Below are 13,855 nucleotides of genomic sequence, written 5' to 3' on the forward strand. Positions count from 1 at the left end.
TCTCCGCCCATTTATGTAATCTGAGGTAACTGTTACTGAGATAAATGTTTTTCATCTTTTCTGACCTCTAACACAAACACACGGTGTACAGCGCTATTTTTAGCCTTTCATTGATAAAAGCGTCTGATCTGCGCGTCTTTCGTTTCATTTTACAAGCGTGTGAAAGTTGAGCGATCTTATTTCACCAATATCAGAGAAAGCTCTTACATATACACGGACATGTAACGTTTACTTAAACATAAGCATTGGACTCTGACATATTAGTTCGCGTCCATTTAAACCCGTCATTACTCTAGCTCATGATTAAATGACAGAGGGACTCGTCCACAGACCATCTCCTCAGTAATCTGAAGAGAAGCGGTCGAAAATGGACAAAAAGAGACGGATTTAAACACCAAGTGTAAACGTAATGTGTCTCTCTCGTCCACTTGTGATCTGATCGACGAAAACACATCTTAATACCAAGTTTAACAGCCCCTGTGATAATTTCCTCGCGTGGATGAAAAAGGAGTGTCTAAGCTACGTTTATGGTTGCTTTTTGTACGTGATTTTAAGCGGATATATACAATCAGACTTTTTCCACGTTAAACATAAATCTGTGTGCTTTGATGGATCACACGCAAATGACATTGCAAATTGTTCATTTTTTTCATTGCTTTTGCTTTGTAGCTACTGGAAGCCATGTTAACCTTGGCATGACACGGCCGGGCCACCGTACGAGTTAAAACGCGTTCCGAATGGGGGGGGCTAGAAAGTAATATTCAGTTGGTTGTCATATAGACTTTCACCGCTTGATGGGAGTAGATCCTACACAGTGGAGCTTTAACTAAACCCCTGGTCAGAGCCTGACTCCACCCACTGGCAATATTTGAAAAATGCAAGAAAAGTGGGCAGATCCCAAAGGAGTTCCCCTCCTCGGACCCCATCTCGGCAGCACAGGGGAACCGGTGGTCAGCAGCTCGCCCCGCCCGCTTAGCCGCTTCCCATGAAAATCGGGAGTTTAAGTGGCCGGAGACGGGCGACCCGGAGTGGCAGAGGATCACTCTTCAGGAGACGGTGATTCGCTCCTTCCCCCGGTAGAGGGTCGGGTGGAAAATCCTTGGTTTACATCTGTTCCACCGGCTGTCCAGCCGGTACCCACTTAACCACACATAAGAGTGCATTCCTCTTCCCTCTCCAGGTCTCCGGAGGATCGAGAGAGCCGTGAGCGGGCACAGACCAGCTCACCCTACCTCTCCTCTATCGCCAGCGGGTGTTTTCCGGGTGTTTTCACTATAGTGAAAGTGTCCGATGCACATGTACTGCTTGCAAAAGTCGATGTCCTGCTGGTGAAGGACGTTTTGAGCCGGTCCCTCTTACCGAGATGATGATAGGGTTTTTCCAGCCTTTATCTCATTGTACCCAAAATACCCGGCGGGTTACGACCGATTTATTTACGCACCTGCTCTACAAATGTGATCCTTTAGGATGATACGCCGAGGCTCATATTTCAGTATATATTAATATATTAATACCAAGTACACCATTCAAGCTGTCTCTCTCTCCCCGTGTCTCCATGAAAGTGCTAGTCACGGCATTAAAATCTCAGAGAGAGAGAGAGCTTTGTTCGCATTCTGCTTATATTTACGTCATCTTATAATAGCTCGTTCTTGGCAGACGTGCGCGAACACAGAGATTTAATACTTCGGCATCTCGCTCGTTTAAGCTGTGGTCCGCAAATTATTTGATCATATTTTTTGATCATATTCACTGAAACCAACACTATTCTCCGATAGAACAACATAAATTAGACTGTTTAAGAAAAAAACCACGCGCTTCTAGCTCCACCTAGAGCCTGTTATTTGTTTTGCAAAAATCCACCGCTCCCGGTTCATTTGGTCCAATCAGCGCAGGGCTGTTTAAAATCTGCCTGTCAATCACAGTACCTGCACGCGCCACAGATCCCCCTCCCACTCACGCGCGTTACAATATCACGTGCATCCGCCTGAAGTTCATAGGTGTTTTGGTTTGAACGCAGCGTGATGGCGGAGAGAACATTCACTAACAAACTTCAGATTCCTTGGTTAACAACCAGAGCTAGGAAAACAACAAATGAAAAGAAGAAAACAAAGATAGAAAGCGTCTGTGATCGTAATAAAACTAGGATCAATATCGGACCAGCATTTGAAAGGTGAAGGAATCTACGAGATTTTCAAGGGTTCAAGCTAGATGCAGAGCTTGCCACATTTCTTCTCAACAGGTAATTGTGCTTTATCAACCATTGATTGTGTTTCGGAGTGTTATGTAAGTAATCTAAGTGTTCTTGCTAAGTATGCGTTCACAATAATACTGGTGCACACGCGCTGACGAGAACGAGCTCGTGGGAGGTTGCTCGGAGGTAGTGGGGGAGGGACATGAAATTGTAAACATTTGGAAACTGCTCAATCCTCCAGAGTTGCCGACGGCAGCTTTAAGTCATCAGGTCAAACTGGGAAGAGAGCAACTTTGCCCCGTGCAGAGGATCCTTTTCTCAGTATGGAAATAGACTCGATCGATTTATTGGCGTTTTTTATAAAGAGCGCACACCCAGTCTATTCTGACTTGCCTCGGTTTAGTTCGAGGGAAGAACGCGGTTCCTCTGAAACAATTTCAGAAGGTCCTGGACATATGGCAGCAGCTGCGGCTGTGACACTGCTCGAGCTGCTTCATATGAGACCGCTTCAGCGTTGGTTTTACGATCGAGTCTCGAGGAGAGCGTGGCGCAACGGCATACACCATGTAACCATTACACCTGCGTGTCATTTCTATTTTACCCTGTGGTCAGACCCAGCATTTCTGATAGCAAGATATGCCCCTGAGTCGGGTCTCCTGGCATTCTGTAGCATGCGATGCCCCCAGCACGGGATGAGCAGCCACGTATGACGGGCTTGCAGTCTCAGGGGTGTGCATAGCACCCCAACTGCCACGAGCGGTGCGCAGTATATCTGGGACTTGTACGCTCCGCTATGGAGATGCGAGGGAAAGATGTATTAGCCGACACCGACAACATTGCGACTGTTGCATTATTTACCGTTAAGGCGATTTTTGCGCTCTCGTCACCTGTCGCATCTCGCTCGTCATCTCCTCCTTTGGAGTCAGAAGCATCTGAGGTCCCTTCGTGCCATTTACATCCCGGGTACGCTCAATACAGCGGCAGACGCGCTTCCCGAGCTGCGCGCCCCGGCGAATGGCGACTCCACCCCCAGACGGTTCAGCTAATTTGGAAGAAGTTCGGTCGTGCGCAGATATATCTGTTTGCGTTGCTGGACGATACCCACTGTCGGCAGTTTTTATTCACTAACCGAGGGCAGCCTCAGCGTGGATGCGTTGGCACACAGCTGGCCGTGGGGGATGCGCAAATACGCATTTCCACCAGTGAGTTTAATCACACAGACACTGTGCAAAGTCAGGCAGGATGAGTAGAGCCTTTTACTGGTCACACCTTACTGGACGATCAGGAATTGGTTTCCAGAGTTAATGCTCCTCTCGACAGCCCTCCCTGGCGGATTCCCCTGAGGAAGGACTTTCTTTCTCAAGGAGGGGGCACATTAGGCACCCGCGCCCCGACCGGTGGACCCTCCATGTATGGTCGGTGAGCGCGCGCAAGGTTTAGGTGATTTATCGCAAGTGGTATCTAACACCATCGACGCGGTACGAGCACCGTCCACAAGACGGGCTTACGCGCTTAAATGGAACCTTTTTCGTCACCTGGTGTTCTTCGCAACGCGAGGACCCCCGAGAATGCCTCATTAACATTGTGCTTTCATATCTTCAACACCGTTTGGAGCGTAGGCTGTCCCTCCACCATTAAAGTTGATATCGCCGCTATTTCTGCTCATCACTCACTTATCAACGGCAGATCAGTGGCCAGCATGATTTGGTTATTAGATTTTAAGAGGCGCTCGCAGGCTAAACCCCTCGCGCCCTCCCTCTATTCCTCCCTGAGACCTGTCCATGGTGCTGAAGCCCTACAGGTCCCGCGTTCGAGCCTTTGCAGTCTGCGAGTTTGAAGTTTTTGTCAATGAAAACTCTGACCCTGCTAGCATTGGCCTCCGTGAAGAGAATAGGGGATTTACATGCATTCTCTGTTGACGATTCGTGCCTTCAGTTTGGTCCTACTGTCTCACTGAGACCCAGACCAGGCTACGTGCCCAAAGTTCCCACCACTTCCTTCAGAGATAAGGTGGTGAGCTTGCAAGTGCTGCCCCCGGAGGAGGCAGACCCAACCATGGCTTTATTATGTCCCGTACGAGCTTTTCACCTCTACGTGGATCGCTCACAAAGCCTCAGGACTTCAGATCAGCTCTTTGTTTGTTACGGTGGTCAGCAGAGAGGAAAAGCTGTCACTAAGCAGAGGATGTCTCATTGGATAGTTGATACTATCGCCCTTGCTTATAATCTGCAGGGCATTCCTTCTCTATTTAAGAGCTCACTCTACTAGAAGTGTTGCCTCATTTTGGGCACTCGCTCGTGGTTCCTCGCTAACAGACATCTGCAGAGCTGCTGGTTGGGCGACACCTAACACGTTCATTAGATTTTACAGTGTTCGTGTCGAGCCTGTCTCCTCTCGTCTTTCCTCGTTAGGGGAAGCACAGAGAACAGGCTCGCAGGTTGGCTTGCAGCCTCCGACTGCTGCTCCAAACTGAGCTCAGTATGGAAGGCCATCAAGGCAAAAATGTGTAATAATTTGATTTGTCTTCCTCCGCTGCCTTGGCAGCCTTTGTTGCGGAGCATCCGCTGCCAGCCTCTCACTAGCTGCATCCTCACGAACCTGTGTTTGGCTCGGGCATCCACATTGCATCCCACCGGGTTCCTTTGTGAGTATTTTTCCGTGGGGTTAATCCTACTAGCCCATGTTTCCCTCAGCAGAGCACTGCTTTGCTTACACAGCCACGGCTGTCATTTATACCTCAACTACGATTGACTTTCGCCCACCAATAACCCTTAACGGGGCAGTGGCTTCCGCAGCGTTCCTATACCGCTCAGATAGGGCGCTTCCCAGTCGCTGGCACTACTGTGGGGTTAAAGGAACATCTAGTGCCCGGCCTTCTGCCTTAAAACCTAATTCTCCTTATCCTTAAGTGGAACCGGAGGGCTTTACACAGACACTGGAAGAGGTCAGCCCTCAATGGCGTTTTGGTAAGGATTCCCAATTCGTCGGTCACGACGTGACGTCGTAGTGACCGACTGAAAGGGAACGTCTCGGTTACGTATGTAACCCATGTTCCCCCTAAGGAAGGGAAATGAGACGTCACGTCCGGTCGCCACAGGGCTGCTCTCTGCTGTTTATCGGCCGGTCACACTTTCCGGCTTTCTCAGCGAGACAAAGCTAATTTCCATATTTGCATCTGCGGCTTATATACGCACCTGGCGGGGTGGCGCCAGCATTATGCAAATATCTCAATGCCAAGTTCATTGGCGTTTTAGTAGTTACGAAGCAGATTGGTCTCTCTAAGCGAGTTCCCAATTCGTCGGTCACGACGTGACGTCTCCGTTTCCTTCCTTCAGGGAACGTGGGTTACATACGTAACCGAGACGATTCACGACTGCATAAAAATACTTCCTTGGCATATTGCGTTACAAAAATAGTGTGTAACCAATCGTATTTCTAGTTTATGTCAATTAGCTTATACGGGCTCCGTTAATTAAAACAGCTTATAAGGACTGACTTCGCGTTAGAATCATAACATAAAACAGGGAATGTAAATCACCTTGTGTTTTTTCAACTGGGGTGAACAGAGTGAAGACTTTACAGTGGAAAGAAAACTGAATTGTATTGCTCCAGCGTCAGATTGTGTAAACTGCATTTATAGTAAGGAAGTGCACATATGCAGATATCATAGCAAATAGCAGTAAATATACACACCTTGTTCTCTTCTGAAGTTCACGCGCACTGTGAGACCGTGTATTGAAGACGGCGCTAAAACGCAGAGTAAAGACGGGGCGGAGCTAAGAGGGCTCAGCTTAAGGGGGTTGCGTGTGCGGCACAGTCCTTGGCTGGGGCCTTCAAAAGTTCATGGGCCCTTAGAATCGTCCTAACTTTCCCCCCTTTACGGCGCCCCTGATGGGAGTTATGAATGAGTTTTCTACAATCCTGAGACCCAGCATGCATTGTGGCATGAAGCTTTGTTGTTGTTTGTCACCATGGTTGCGTTTCATAGGCTGATTGTTGATGTCTTAGGGTGTCCGATTGATAACAAAGAATACATTTGTGTAAAAAAAAGCCATTTTGATTTTTAAATAGATGTAGAATTGACATCAAATTTACATCAAAATGACATCAGCAGAGGTCAAAATCTTGACATCACATTGACATCGACACTTTGATGTCAAAATTACTTTCGTTTTTTTAAATCTATTTTGTGATGTAATTTTGACATCAATGTTGATGTCATATTGATGTTAAATTGACGTGCCCACTAAAGGCATGTGTTTAACTAAAATAATCTTTTTTTTCTGTCAGCAGCTTAGGCCCTAATGTTTTGTCAGAAACCTTTGATGATCTGTATGGAACAAAAAACGTTTTGGGTTAAAAAAAATATATATTTTATTATTATTACTTCTAATTTGTTGTCCTATTACATGCTTATTTTACACAGTATGTAGCTCACACAACACTGTAACAAAAAGTCCTTGTGGAGAAGTGAAGGAGTAAATCAGAGCTGTGTGTCGAGTTGTTAAACAGTGCAGTATCTGTTCCGGCCTGTAGGTGACACTGTTGACAACACATTCATTGAAAATCATTTTACATTAGGTAATTATAAAACAACTTATTTACCCAATTCTTAATAACTTAAAAGTTTAGAACAGACCCAACAAGAGAAAAAGACAGGCAGAAGTGAATAAACTATGTCAAGTTAACCATGAAGACAAGGGCGTAGGTTTGTTCTCAGCTTTGGTAGGGACATCCACCCCACCCCAAGGCTGAGAAGTGAACTTTTACTGAGAAGACTGTCAAAAGGCAATAGCCTCTTGCATTTATAGTATTCTAAAGGTAAACTATCTCAATAAATCTATCTAGATAAATGTGTGCAGACGAAAATAATTACATAGTACCCGCTGTTTGACCACTAGATGACTATTATATTTTATCATCTGAAGTGCAGTCACCCTTTGCCTAGAAATTGCAAAACCGTACTACGTGTCATTTTTTCAAGATGCTTCTTAAATTTTTTAGTTTAGGATGAATTTTAAAGAATATAAAGGGAATTTATATTTAATTTGATCTCTTATTGGCTGCTTTTTCTTTAATATTCTATGTAAGTGATTGTAAGTAACTTGGCCAGTACTGTAAATCAAGCCATCAAAATGTCTTAAAGAAAAGTTCCAGGTACAAGGTGAGAATTTCAAGGTTCACAAAATATTGCATATAAGTTTACACAGACAAGGTCAATATGAATCATACGGTACTAGTCTCATGCCAACGTATACAATGCTGTTTACCTGTATAACATTTACTACCTGGCCTAGTGTGTACTTACTTCCATTGCCTTACTGTAACTGAGACTAAAAATAATGTCATCAAGAATGACTTATACTAAACCCGGAACAATCCTTTCAGATAATTTAACAGTGTTTTTTGCTTAAACTCTGAGAAAGGTTTCAATGAGGAGGCCTAATGAATGTAGACCTGACCTTGGCAGGTGCTTGACTCTGTAGACATGGTAAATCCAGAAGGACATGCACATGAGAAACCGTATAAAAAAGGAACAGGAACACAAGGCAGGCAAACATGACAGAGTACCACTAACAACAAGAGACATGACAGGGGAGACACAGAACAGGACCATAACACTTACAATGTCAATTTTATGCATATAAATAAGAAATAACTTTAATCAATAAAATATGGGCCTGTAAGAATACACTTATGTTATTCAGAGTAATGATGTTGATAATTTGACGAGTTAACATTTTTCCTGGTTGAAATAGTCAGCCAGGTAACAGAATATAGAGAAAATATAAAGGAGAAGCTACATAAGCATATAAAGCTACATACAACAAAAGAGAGATGCAGTAGAAATGCTAAAAGAAGAACCATCCTGTCCAAACCAGAGAAGACAGGCAGAAGTGAGTAAAAGGAAAAACATGAAAAAAGAAGAGAAAAGTCAACCATGAAGAGGACAGACAGCCCACACATAATTCCAGACTAAAGCACTCAGTGAACAGCTTTAATTATTTATAATTAATTTCATAATAATACAATTTTTCAGTATCCCCTCTCTTTCATAATGCTTTAAACATTTTTTCCAGGTCTGGTCCACAGCTAATGCTCGTGCTGAAAAGAAATGGGTTGGGTCTATGCTTAATGACATTTTCATGCATTTTTAATATGTATATTTTACATAAGACTATATTTTGCCTATAGACTACTAGACCCTCTCTAGACTATATTATATAATACAGAGCAGCAATTAGATTTGCAAACATGGGCGTGTGGCACATTGTGCATCTCAATGTATAGCTGATAAGTAAACTAAAGTGTTTATATAGGGAAATAACAGCTGTCATCGACAAACAGCACCTTCCAAAAGTCCAGTATGTCATGCATCATTATTAAAGGTAGGCTACTGTTATTTCTTCATAATATTCCTGTTTTCTATGATTTCATTATTTTTCATTTTTCCTTATGTCTCTACTTTGTATTTGTCCTTGAACTGAATGGAATAGGCAGTAGAAGATCTTGTTCCCAATTTTAACACAGGACCATTTTTCTCCACCACCATTTCTCGTTTCTCACAAACAAGTTTTATTTTATGTAAGAGCACAGACAGAACTCTGTGTAGATCTCTTAGTCTGCTGAACAGCAAATAAATCATTCACAGTTTCGAAAAATCCCCTTATGATATGTCTCATTTCTCTATAGGTATAAAAAGGCACATGGAAAACATCAAATGGAAAGGACTTCTAGGAATATTATTTCTTATGAATGTTATTGTCATTCTGATATGGACCTACACAAGCTGGTATTCTAATTACATACGGATTTCATCTTTTAATTATAAACAGAAGATCCCAGTGTCTTTAAATTCAATAACGCCCATCAAAGACTCAAAACACTTCATGGTGTCTGCATTCATCGACCACAGAATTGATGGGACCATTCGAGTCATCAGCATAATCAACAGAGAAAGTCTTCGGCCACTTTACTGCATTTACTGCAATACTGAACATGAATGTACAACTGTTGGGACTGATGTCCAGATACACAGTGACCATTTTGGGTTTCCATTTCATGTCTCGGATGTGATCTGTAAAGGTAAACACTTGCAAAATGCAACACATGTCCTCATCTCAACTAATTATTCAGTCAATCATACTACAGAATTTATACCAATAAGAAATCGTGTAACGAGTGAGACCTTCAAGTATAACTTCACAGTTTGCATCTCCAACCTTTTTGGTGACTACAACAATGTGCTGCAGTTTGCTCAAACTATAGAGATGTACAAGCTTCTGGGCATTCAGCGAGTGGTCATTTATAACACTAGCTGTGGACCCGACCTAGAAAAACTTTTAAAGCATTATGAAAGAGAGGGGATACTGGAGATTGTTTCATGGCCAATCGACAAGTTTCTTAATCCATCTTCAGGTTGGAATTTTCAGGAACACAAGGGTGACCTTCATTATTATGGTCAGCTGACAACACTTAATGAGTGCATTTACAGACACATGTATCAATCTAAGTATGTTCTCCTGAATGACATCGATGAGATCATCATGCCTTACAAATATGACAATTTACCATCTCTTATGGAAAACCTTCAAGCTGCATATCCCAATGTGGGTGTGTTTGTTATCGAAAACCACATATTCCCCAAAACACAGTTTGACGACAGTGGTCGCTTCAAACGGCAAGAATGGAGTAAAATTCCTGGTATCAATATCATGGAGCACATTTATAGAGAACCTGGCCGGAACAATGTTTTCAATCCCACAAAGATGATTGTTAATCCAAGGTTGGAGGAGCAAACCTCAGTGCATTCCTCTTTAAAACACTTTGGGGGTTCTTTGGAGGTCCCATTTGATGTTTGTAGGATTATACATGTGAGGAAACCACTCCATCTTACCAAAGATCAGCTGATTGTGGACAAAAGATTGTGGGACTTTGAACAAGAACTGCTACCAAATGTTGACAATGCACTGAAGCTTTCTGGTTTGTTAACACCTTAGTTACAGCTGACATCATTTATTATAATAAAATTATTATACAATGCTTAATTCTGGATACAGACTTAAAAATTGACAAGCAAATAAACTAAGCAGTTACATATTTTTTGTATTTTATCGAAAACAAAACCATTTTATCGGCCAGAGATTTTGAGAAGGCAATCCCCGCTTTACAATGGACTTTTGTAATTCACTCTTCATTGGAAGTGATAACAAAGCATTGGCATGCTGTGGCCAGAATGATTACGTCAGCCAAGAAATTTGACCATGTTATACCTTTATTGAGATCCTTAACTCTTTTCCCACCTTTTTGATTTACACAAAAGTTTAATACCTGCCAGAAAATGTTCTTCTATAAATATATAAACATACAACTTACAATGGTGGGGAAAGAGTTAAATTGGCTGCCAGTCCAGTAAGGAGAAAGTTACAAAATTTTGGTTCTTGTTTTTAAAGCCCTACACAACTTAGCACCACCATTGGTCTATACTCCGTCTAGGTCTTTGAGATCGTAAAACCTTCTTGTATTTGCAACGGTGACATAGCGTTCTCTGGAGTCGGTCCTGAACTATGGAATGACCTTCCACCCCTTGTTAGATTGTTAGAAGTCTTTGGCTGTTTTATTAAATGCATCGTGGGAGTTAGTCTGAGGGGACTGGACCTGTTGTTAGTGGTAGATTACTTTCTTTTTGTTTTCTTAAATTGTCCTGTTTGTGATGTCTTTAATTTTAAATTACTGCTTTATACTGCTTCTGTGAAGCACCTTGGGCAACACCTGTTGTATTACGTGTGCTATATAAATAAAAACTCCTGCAAAATCTTTATTGTCTTAATTCTTATAAAAAGGTATACATTTGCTGCATTTTGGTTGCTGGTCCTCAGCATGGGATATTAGGTTGCTGGTGTCCTTAAAGGACTGAGTAGTTTATATAAAATAATATAAAAGGTGCAATTGTGAGATTGTGGACTGTTGAAGAGCAGATATGTTTAATATGTTTAAATGTAGAATTAATATGCTGTTAGTGGGCCCAAACTGTAGGCACGAATTGTCGACCAAGAATGCGTGCAGGTCCCCTACCCTCTTAATCGAGGCCAATGCATTCAGGATCAAAGATTTTTATTGAGAGGAACTTGATGTGCACTTACTACAAAGGCTTGAAGAGGGCACCCTGGAGACATTTAAGCACCATGGACATATCCCAAGAGGGAATAGAGGGAGGACGAGGTGGATTTAATCTCCTTGCCCTCCTAAGGAACCTGATGACCAGGTCATGCTGACCGACCAACCTCCCTGCTATGGGGTCATGGTGGGCGGAGATTGCAACAGTATAAACCTTAATGGTGGAGGGGAACGTCTTGGTTACGTATGTAAGGGAATGCAGATATCACATCCTGACCGACGAATTGGGAACTCGCTTAGAGAGACCAATCTACTTCGAGAAATGACTAAAACACCAATGAACTTGGCATGCAGGTATTTGCATCTGCCGGCGCCACCCCGCCAAGTGGGTATAAAAGCAGCAGGTGCACATTACCTAATAGCTATTTTTACGGAGAAAGCCGAGCATCAGTGCCCGGCAGTGGAACAGCAAACTGTGGCGACAGGATGTGATGTCTCCATTCCCTTCCTTTAGGGAACCAGGGTTACATCCGTAACCGAGACATTCCCTTTTAGGCGGTCATGACGACGTCACGTCGTGACCGACGAATTGGGAATCCCTACCAAAGCCCCACTAAAGCTGACCCTTCCAGTGCCTGCGAAAACCCTCCAAATCCACTAAGGAGATGGAAATAAGGTTTAGCACAGGAGGTAGCTTCTCAATAGCAGATACTGCTGGCTTTTGAAGATAAAAAGCTAATAGGTGCTAATGTGCACCTGCTGCAAACACCAAATCTAACCCTAAACCAAAGCGAAAATTGTTTGAAAATAGGAAAAAGCAGTTGAGTAACCAATACGTGACAAGACACAACCTAAAATTTGTGATACAATCACGAAAAATACATGTATGCATTTGGCACATTTATGCATTTGGCAGAAGCTTTTATCCAAATCGACTTGCAGCGCATTACAAGGTATACATATTTTTTATTAGCATGTGGGTTCTCTGTGTTCAAAGCCTTACAGTACAGACATACAGTATAGCTCTGCCAATGCATGCTTAATAAAGTATACAGGCCCTGCATACATCATAGACTATTTTCATAAGGAAAGGTTAATGTACAAACAAAAAATAGCAGACCAATTTTTTTTTTTTAAGAAAATTTTAATCTCCATATAAGTTTCAAGAAGTCATGAGCAGTCAGATCACATACATCACAAACACTCCTACAGTGGTTTATATACAGACACAAGCACACCCCATTTTTTCTGGTGAGGACTTTCCGTTGATGTCTTTTTTAGTTATTTGATATTCTCTAAGAACCAAACCTTCACAGAAAGCTTTTCATTTGGACATTTAAGACATTTATTTAGTTTAGCACCATTGACTAATCCCAACAGCATCAGAACCCCCCCCTTCCCTCTCAACTCCCTACACACGCAGACATTTTAGAGTAATGTACAGTACAGGAATATACTAATACATAATAAAATATAATACTACAATTAATATAACTAAATATGCACGTCAGTTTTAAGTTAAAGAATTCGCTAGTGATAATACTAAAGTCTGTAATAGGAATATGTATCTACAGTAAGTTTGTGATGTCCATTGTTAATTATTAAAACTGCACAATATGTGAAAGATTCACTTTTAAGGTTTGACCCCTGAATGATGGTTGTAGGCACTTGTAGCTTCCCATTGTATTTCTACACTTGCGTTGGCAAAGCTTTTTTAATACGCAAATGTTACCTAATAGTCTCTTTGGTCAAAATGTCATAATGGCACAACAGTGGAAAAACAAGAGGTCAGGAAAGATTTAAAGCTACTACAATACTTTTAAATAAAAGTAATATTAAAAGGTGCGGTGCATTTATTAACTTTATCATAATAATTCATTAAGAAAATAACAGTGATAGTAATGTCCCAGAGCTTCATGATGTGGACTTTAAATGATGTTCCCCCTTTGAGGGCTTGTATGTCTAAATGCACATGTTGATAGTGCACCCATAAACAGTCACGTAATCTAAAAGGGCACTCAGGAATCAAGTCCATTTATTTATGTTTCTCCTATGGCCACTTAAGCAACAGTACATCCAGGGCTGTTCTACTGTAAGTTTCTCCATTGTAATTTTGCAACCACGTGTATTCAAAAGGGGTATTCGGATATGGAGATGTAGATGATGAAGATACTCTGATAGGTTATGCGCCCCTGATCTGACAAAGTAGTGGCTTGTACCCGAAGTCGCACCAGGCCGGGCCGTTGTAACGGCATTAAAGTGAAGAGAATGCCTCTTCCTGCCTCGTCCTTGATGCCAAATGGCCTTTCTCCAGTATCATCTCCTTGCTCCAGGATGTTGAAGGATGTGTGATCCTGGAGAACTCCTGATTCGGAGAAAGCTGACAAACGGGCTACACTGTGCTGAGCTGGTATTCCAAGAGGAAGAGTCAGAAGCTTATACTGAAGTGGAGGAAAAGAGTTCCCGAAGGCACAATCCCGTCTGGAAGAACACGATCTGTAGCAGGTACTGTGGGCGAAGAAAGACCAACGTATATGGTAGAGTTTG

General features: G+C 42.4%; 2 protein-coding genes across 2 annotated transcripts in view; one reads left to right on the forward strand and one right to left on the reverse strand.

Annotated features, from left to right (window-relative positions):
• Positions 1-8,875: 8,875 nt before the first annotated feature.
• On the forward strand, positions 8,876-10,552 carry LOC129414704 (beta-1,4-galactosyltransferase galt-1-like). Its single transcript, XM_055168800.2, has one exon. The coding sequence runs from the start codon at positions 8,899-8,901 to the stop codon at positions 10,189-10,191; it is 1,293 nt and encodes a 430-aa protein (XP_055024775.2). The 5' UTR covers positions 8,876-8,898; the 3' UTR covers positions 10,192-10,552.
• Positions 10,553-13,143: 2,591 nt separating this feature from the next.
• The window catches only part of hmcn2 (hemicentin 2), an 88,672-nt gene continuing 87,960 nt past the window's right edge, over positions 13,144-13,855 (reverse strand). The window contains 1 exon segment of the mRNA XM_073867736.1: positions 13,144-13,816. Within this exon segment, the coding sequence (XP_073723837.1) occupies positions 13,438-13,816 (379 nt within the window). The 3' untranslated portion in view covers positions 13,144-13,437.

Source organism: Misgurnus anguillicaudatus, chromosome 5, assembly GCF_027580225.2.
Source record: "Misgurnus anguillicaudatus chromosome 5, ASM2758022v2, whole genome shotgun sequence".
Lineage (NCBI taxonomy): Eukaryota > Metazoa > Chordata > Actinopteri > Cypriniformes > Cobitidae > Misgurnus > Misgurnus anguillicaudatus.